The 8,846-nt window shown below is 40.5% G+C and overlaps 1 protein-coding gene across 1 annotated transcript in view; it reads left to right on the forward strand.

Annotated features, from left to right (window-relative positions):
- Nucleotides 1–8,846, forward strand: part of plpp4 (phospholipid phosphatase 4) — a 63,853-nt gene that overhangs the window by 21,783 nt on the left and 33,224 nt on the right. Inside the window, exons 2-5 of the mRNA XM_019881897.1 lie at nt 1,886–1,994; nt 7,766–7,856; nt 8,018–8,090; nt 8,694–8,769. Of these exons, the coding sequence (XP_019737456.1) occupies nt 1,886–1,994; nt 7,766–7,856; nt 8,018–8,090; nt 8,694–8,769 (349 nt within the window). The remainder of the gene's footprint in view (nt 1–1,885; nt 1,995–7,765; nt 7,857–8,017; nt 8,091–8,693; nt 8,770–8,846) is intronic.

Raw genomic sequence — 8,846 nt, forward strand, 5'->3', positions numbered from 1 at the left:
ACTAAAAATGTCATTTTAAAGATTCAGAATCTTAGATTACTTGCAAACTATGTTACTTTTTTGATTTGATTTGGACTATTACCTAAAACAAACAAAAAAATAATAGAGACATTTAAAAATGAATATTCTGAATGAATAAAAATGTACAACTGCACATACAGACATCAGAAAATGAGTGGAGGCTTTCTGTAGAATTTTTCAGCAGTTCACTAGTTTAGCTTTATGACTGAACAATTGCTATTAGCAAGAATAATATAAAATTTTCTATTTGTGCCCTGCAATTTGCTGGCTATAATAATGAAACAATGATGATGATGATGCTAATAATTGTGATGATGATGATGATGATGATTATCATTATTATAGAGAGCATTTATTCATTTCCCCTCCTGATCCTTCACCTTCGTGTGTCCCAGTGATCCAAGGGGTTAAGGTGTCTGGGCCTTGATGCCCCTGGCAGGATCATCTATGGCAAACAAATCTTAGGTAAGGGACCAGACAAAGCACGTCTCAAAGACCTCTTATGATAAGTACATTATATGGACATAATTTTCCCTCACCTGGACACGGGGAACAGGGACTCAGTTCCAGTCTGGAGTCTGGAGTTGCATATGGTACTGATTAGGTTATTGCTAAGGTGGATTGCTGCAGTATCTGCAGTGATGCAAACTCTTTATCGGTCTGTTGCGGTGAAGGAGCAAAGCTCTTGGTTTACCAGTCAATCTACGATTCTACACCCACCTTCGGTCACGAGCTGCGGGTCACGACTGAAAGAACAAGATCCAGGATGAAAGCTGCCCCAATGAGTTTCCTCAGCAGGGTGTCCTGCCAATCCCTTAGACATAAGGTGAGGGGCTTGGTCATTAGGGAGGGGCTCAGAGTCAAAGCCGATCTCCCTACGCAGTGAGAGGAGCCAAGTGAGGTGGCTCAAGCATTTGATTAGGATGCCTCCTGGATGCCTTTATGGTGAGGCCCAGGGGATGACCTAAGACCTGCTGGAGGTCTTCCGGTTGGCCTGGGAACACCTTTGGATCCCCGCAAAAGAGTTGGACAAAGTGGCAATGGAGAAGGAAGACTGGGCTTCCCTACTTAAACTGCTGACCCTGCAACCTGACCCTGGATTATTCAATGGATGGATGGATTGTTTTTCTTGTGAAAACACTCAGGCATGTTGGAGCACAGTTAAAAAAGTCAACAATAAAATATCAAATACATCCACTGTACCAAAAAGGAACAAAAATATTGTTAACAGAACATCAGTCTAAAAAGATATATTACGGGTGGATTACGTGAGATTTATGCGGTGCGTCAATAGCTTCAAAGAAAGTAACATTTCTTCAAGATCTACAAGGAATTTTGACAGGAAGTCAATTGAATTCCAGATCTATAGAAACAAAATGTCGATACCACTGTCAAAGTCATTGGTACATTCATTTCACAGGTGACAAATGTTTTTGCCTAAGGTCTTTGCTGTTTCATTTATGCTCTTATCATGTGTTGCTGTGGCTTCAGCGCTTTGAATATTTTAAGATGGCCACACACACCTTACAACAAGAATCTCATGCATCAACGGTAAAATGGCGTAAGCTACTGACTTGTTTTGAAATTAAATGACATAAAACCTTTGCAAAGATGACAGTGAACAAGGTCAACTCCGACATATCAATGGGTGGCCCAGGAGTATCTTGGGAATGTGTCCCCATTCTGTGAGGGGATGAGACAGCAGGGGCATTGTAGTGAAGGTGATCCGTGATGAAGCCTTGTTTGTTGTTACTCAAAAGACAACAGCTCTTTTGTATGCCCGCCTCAAAGTCATTCGACCAGTCACACCGTGTGCATAATCTGCAAATGCCACTGTTTAAACTATCGTTATTCTTTGCTGCAGATTTACTGAATTCTTGGAGCCCTTTGAGCGAGTCATCCAACCTGAGGAGCTTTGGCTCTACAAGAATCCGCTGGTTGAGTCCGATCATATTCCCAAAAGGGTCATGTTCGTAAGTACCTACTGTATCATAATACATCCCCTTTTACAGCAAACTTGATAGCAGCCATATAACTTGGCATTATTTCCATGTAACTGAACCACTTTCATTGTTTAATTCTGACTAATTTGTGCAGCGACAAAATCTTTCATTTAGGGTGATTAATACTGTGGATTCTCATCTTTTAGTGGTTAAAATGAGGCTGGCTTGCGGCGATTAATACTGGAGGGGTGTTAGAAAACTGGGCTGTAGTCTTCTACTGTGAGGAAGGAGAGTGTGGTCTTGGATGACAACAACCAATACTATTCACACTCCATCCTAAGCAAATACAGTAACTATTTTGTGAAGATTTGGTAAGATTATGTCTCTAACTGTATATTTTGCTGATGTCTGTCTTGGCCAGGTTTCTCTTGGAAACAAGGTTCTTAACCTCAATGGGATCAACCTGGCTACATAAAGGTTTAAAAAAAAAAAAAAAAAAAAAAACAACAACAACAACAATGCCGGGCATGGCTAGTCACACAGTAGCCTCTCAGAAAAGTCCCTGATTGCTATCTTTGTCTTCCTCCTCCTGCGCATTAAACACACCTAAGCTACAGTGCCAGATCTCCTTCGTTATACACATTCTGTCTATGTCTCCCGTAGCTGTCACTATAGCTGACGTCACAAGACAAACTCGCCGATGAGCTTGTGCGGTCCTATTTATCATGCGGCATTCTAGCCTTTCGAAACCCACTGGTATACTGTAGTGGATTTTCTGACACTGCCCCAAGCTGTCAGGATCCACTGGCAGACTTCAGCAAAAGTTGCTCTTCGTATGCAGCCAGTTTTGGTTCAATATTTCTCACCGCTCATCATCCAAGCCTGCCACTGAACTTTGAGCGCCACTTTAAATGTACAATTCACACTGATGATGTTGAGTGGCTGCAAGTACTTTGTTTTGCATGCCGTGATTGACAAGACTTTTCATCTCATAAATTTATTGGTGGCATGAAGCTTGTCAGTAAAAATCAATAAAGCCTGGGGAAAAAAAGTATGAAAAAAAAGCCTTTCAAGGATATCTGCCATCCATTTTCTGATCCGCTTATCCTCACGAGGGTCACGGGCGTGCTGGAGCCTACCCCAGCCGTCTTTGGGCAGTAGGTGGGGGACACCCTGAACTGGTTGCCAGCCAATCGCAGGGTACAAGTAGACAAACAGCATTCATGCGCACAATCACAACTAGGGACAATTTGACATGCCCAATCAACCTGCCATGCATGTCTTTGGAATGTGGGAAGAAACCAGAGTACCCGCAGAAAAGCATGCAAACTACACACAGGAAGGCCGGACCAGAATTGAACCCTGCACCTTTGCACTGTGAGGCTGACGTGCGAACGAGTCGACCACCGGGCCCGCCTTTCAATAATATACATCACAATTAAAAATTAAATCCGAATTAAGACACAACATAATACAAAAACAGGCACAAACATCACCTATATATATAAAAACACACATATACATAAAGATTAGGGTCTCTGGAAGTAACACCCACCACTCCCACCGGACACTGAAAATACTAACAGTATAGGATCATAATACTCAAAGCACAGAGACATTTTCAGTTTGTGGCTTGAGAAGGGGAAAAAACAAATTCATTCAGCATCTCTTCTGTGACATTGAGGCTTTCAATGTGCACTGTCTGGGATTGGTTGGCTTCTTTTTCAAATTGGCTTGCTTTTTCATGTTTATCATGACCCGAGACAGCCTTATTTCTTTCCTAACCGTTCCATACAACAAATGTGACAGTTTTATGATTTTCTGAAGTTTTCAATAACATAATTTATTATGTCATTCACAGAACAGTGGGTTTGCTTCGCCCTGTGACATTTATTCAAACGTTTTTGTTGTTGTTCTGGGTTGTGGAGTAAAATAATAAAAAAGTCAGCTGAAACAGTCAAGCAACCATTGCATTTTTTTCATTTACTCATGTGATCATCATAATGATGATAAAATCAGAAAATGTGTGACACAATTGTATGTCACTTGCCCCTATCCAAAAAAAAAAAAAAAAACTACTTGAATTTGGAATTGACATTGGCTATGTTCACTGCAAGACTATGAATACCTTTGTTGAAATTGATAATACATGTGTGGCAGGATTTCAGACAGTAGCACTGGTATATTGAGCAACCTTCAGGTCAAGTCTGTGTGCCTTGGAAACTGGATCCAACTAGGACCAGGGATTTAACAATGGAGTTTTTATGAAATTTTTGATGAAAAAAATTACCATAAAATTGAATCATCTTGAGGAAATGGATAGAAAGTACAAGTGAATGGATACAACACTGGAAAAATAAGTACGTCACTTTCAGTTCTACGTAACTAACATTTTTCTACACTTTTCCTCAGCAATATTTAAATTATATTTTAATCATGCACACTCAATAAACTGTGTATGTTCGAACTAAGTAAATCCAATGAAACCAAAGAAGGTTTTTTTTCAGTGTTACTTGTGCGCAAATAATTCACAATTTCCCTTTAGATTCTGGAAGTACAATTTCAGTTGAACAGTTAAGTGCTGTCCACTACAGTAAAATAGTACAGACGGCCAACATTGAGACCAAATCTTCATTGTTGCTGAAAATGCAACTGTTCCCATGACAACCTAAATCCATTCCCCATCGGTTTATTGACAATACATCATCCCTCTTTCTGTAATTCATGTCTTTGGGTGTCCTTGAATGGTTGCAGCCATACTTCAAAAGAAAAATGCTATCAAATGAAAAGATCCGTCAAGCCTCCAAATGTAATACGAATGTTAGTACGTGCACCATAACTGAAAGTAGGTGTCAAGATGAAAGAGTCTTTGTTCAAGCATGTCCTTCTAAATAGTCTGCCCAAATGGACCTACAATAACTGTGACTGTAGTATTAATATAGTTAGGGGAACTGTGCTGAATGCACTGCCACACAAAATGTTTTCTAATTAATTTCTATTTTATTTGAAGAATGATAGATAGGTAGATTACAATGTATTTTGCCTGAATGAATGAGCTCTTTGTATTTACACCAGTATGGCTTATCACGCCATAAAATGTGATAATCTCTTAGCCACTTTACCTTATAGCTAATGTTGAAAAATACAACTGCATTTTTCAAAATGAAAAAAAAAAATCACTGTCAGTTTCTGTAGAGTCATGCTTCTCGTTCTGTCTCCCCCATGTTAGTCTCGTCTATGTTCCTCTGAATGGCTTGTAACTGGGAAATAAATTCCTTGTGTTTTTCTTGCATACATGGCCAATAAATCTGATTCAAATTCGAATTTATGAATGAAATACAAGAACGTCCATCACACATATCTGTCTTTGCCCGGATCAAATCCTTCCAAATTGCATTACACCATCTGCACCACAACTTGGTTTCACTTGGTGTAAAGACTACTCTACTTTCTGTCACCAAATTGTCGGGTGCACTGAGTGCATGTAATAGACACCACCAATGCTATCAAATGAAAAGATCCGTCAAGCCTCCAAATGTAATACGAATGTTAGTACGTGCACCATAACTGAAAGTAGGTGTCAAGATGAAAGAGTCTTTGTTCAAGCATGTCCTTCTAAATAGTCTGCCCAAATGGACCTACAATAACTGTGACTGTAGTATTAATATAGTTAGGGGAACTGTGCTGAATGCACTGCCACACAAAATGTTTTCTAATTAATTTCTATTTTATTTGAAGAATGATAGATAGGTAGATTACAATGTATTTTGCCTGAATGAATGAGCTCTTTGTATTTACACCAGTATGGCTTATCACGCCATAAAATGTGATAATCTCTTAGCCACTTTACCTTATAGCTAATGTTGAAAAATACAACTGCATTTTTCAAAATGAAAAAAAAAAATCACTGTCAGTTTCTGTCAGAGTCATGCTTCTCGTTCTGTCTCCCCCATGTTAGTCTCGTCTATGTTCCTCTGAATGGCTTGTAACTGGGAAATAAATTCCTTGTGTTTTTCTTGCATACATGGCCAATAAATCTGATTCAAATTCGAATTTATGAATGAAATACAAGAACGTCCATCACACATATCTGTCTTTGCCCGGATCAAATCCTTCCAAATTGCATTACACCATCTGCACCACAACTTGGTTTCACTTGGTGTAAAGACTACTCTACTTTCTGTCACCAAATTGTCGGGTGCACTGAGTGCATGTAATAGACACCACCCTCTGTCCTGGAATGCCAAGTGAGACCGAGCGCGGTCGGCCAAATTCCCAAATGGTAAACTAGACTTGCTCCGGCACCAAAATTAAGTTTTTATGCCGAGCGTACGTGCTCTGTCTATGGAAGTAGAGCCCAATTAATTATTTTTCCTCTTTATGCTGCTGAAATGCATAATCAAACAGTGCCACTCCAGCCTCAGGGTGCTCTTTTCTTTCCCTAAAAAGTTTAGCAACAGTCTTAGCTTAACCCATGACTCAGTTAATAATAGCAACTATGAGCAAGGAGGCAACAAATGTTTTTATTGTGTGAGAAAGCAAGTCATTTGGCATGTTTTTAAACATTCTGATTGTCCAAGAAAAAGTTATTTCCCAGTCAAGTTTAAAGTGACTAGGATGAGAATCTGCATTTTCAAACCTGAGACCATGGTCCTCAGGGTAGAGTGCCTTTTCCAGGTCGGTGGTAAGTTCCTGCCCCAAATAAAAAAGTTCCACTATCTAGGGGCCCTGATCTTGAGTGACGTGAGAATGGAGGTGGATCAATGCAGTTTATTGGTTGATGCATGGGTCTCTCAATGTGAAAATGGACCTGACCTGAAGGGGAAGCTCTCGATTTACCTATTGATCTACATTTCCACCCTCACCTATGGCCCCAAGAAAGAATAATGTTCACAGTTACAAGCGACTGAAATGAGCTTCTCTGCAGGATGTCTGGACTCTCAATTAGAGATAAGGCCCTCAGAGGGGAGCCGCTTTTTCTGTCTATCTCGAGGAGCCTGGTAAGGTGGGTGGGCATCAGATTAGGATGGCTCCTGGATGCCTGGCAAAGTGCTACAGGCATGTCATCCTTGACACATCCAGAACATGTTGCAGGGACTGCCTCTCCCCTGGCCTGAAAATGCCCCAGGCTCAGCCTTGGAAACGCTGGACAAAGTGTCCTGGCAGAGGGACCTCTGAGCCTCCATGCTCTGTGAGCACTGTTGTTGTGCCCTTGAGCAATAAACCGCAGCTTCACTGCTCAGGGACCTGACACAGTTGTATATCACCTAAACGTGTGCATCTCTCTTCGACTGCATCCCTTCATCCCATCCATGGTGATTGTTGGGTCTGAATCTGTTTGAATGCAATACATATAGAAGCTTTCAAGTCAAGTCAGCTTTATTGTCAAATATGCTCTATGTACAACATACAGCACAGATGAAATCTATCTAGGTGTACCCAACCACTCACATCAAGTGAGATGGAATCGGTAGGCCTCAGCATTACCCCAAGTAAGTAACATTTGCAATGAAAATAATAAAATGAAAAACGAAACTGAAATTGTTATTATGATGCAGTCCTGCAAAGGAGAAATGCCAAACGTCAAAGAAAGGGTCTGTTAAAACCCTCATAACAATGAAGCGGATTGCTTTTCTGCTTTGTTTGACATGTTGAAAATTAAAACAGGATTGAATATACTGTACTTTAGAAGGAGGTCATTTCCTGAGGCTGATATAATTTAATATTAGTTATCTCAACAAGCAACACATGACTAATGCTACTGTAATAACTGAACACCGTTCATCTTGATTTCCTTGTAGGCAATCTCCTTCCTTACTCCACTGGCGGTGATATTTGTGGTGAAGATAATTCAGAGGACAGACAAGACAGAAATCAAAGAGGCATGCTTAGGTAGGTGGAGCTAATTACATGAAATGTGATTCTCTCTCTCTCTCTCTCTCTCTCTCTCTCTCTCTCTCTCTCTCTCTCTCTCTCTCTCACTTTTCACATTTGTATAAATACTGTAAATTACTCAAATTCAGTGTCAGCTAATATATCTTTTGATGTTGAAGCTGCTAACAGTCTCCTTTGCTCAATTCCTTCTCCTACAAAAGTGGTACAGATGGAAAGAATGAGGAAAATACGGTAGGTAAAATGGCGTAGGCGGGGGTTGATGGGGGAGGAGCTCTGTTTTCTGTCAATGGTACCTAATAAGCTTAAGAAGCTGGAATCTTTCCACTCCTTCCATCCAGCAGATCAAAGTCAACTTTGACTTTTGGATTTGGCTGCTTAATTAGATGGATTAGTATCAAATTAGGTTTTTATTTGATGTGATTTTGCACAGCAAAAAGTGAGAGCATGTGAGGAGACCTAACATATGCAATGCTCCCATGAGTGGCATCATTGGGGAAAATGAGGGCCTCATCACTGGGAGGCCGCAGAAACATGCCGGTTTAGGTCTTCAATGGCATTCTTCAGCAACAATAGATGGTAGCTTTTTTTCCTGCTTTCTTCTGCTGCTCAAGTGGGCGAGGAAAGACTGCCAAATGTCAAAATTGTTCAAACTGTGGCTGTACGGTGATGCTGTCATGGATGGAAAATTCCAAATGTGTGTTGACTCGACGTTGAACTAATTTGTCGATAAGTTGACTTTACGATTGCGCTATGCTATGTTTTTTAAAGCTTAAAGTCGACTAATCGCTTCTCAAAAGTTTTGCGGATCTGATTTCTCAACTGGCCAATTTGCAGAAAAATGTCAAATTGCCACTCTGCTGCCATCGCCAGACATGTTTGCCACACGGGGCTCTTCTGTTCGGCAATAGAGGTAATTACTTCCCTTCAGGAGGTGCCACCAAATATATGTGTGTGTGTGTGTGTGTGTGTGTGTGTGTGTGTGTGTGT

Source organism: Hippocampus comes, unplaced genomic scaffold (assembly GCF_001891065.2).
Source record: "Hippocampus comes isolate QL1 unplaced genomic scaffold, H_comes_QL1_v1.1 scaffold36, whole genome shotgun sequence".
In the NCBI taxonomy this organism is placed as follows: domain Eukaryota; kingdom Metazoa; phylum Chordata; class Actinopteri; order Syngnathiformes; family Syngnathidae; genus Hippocampus; species Hippocampus comes.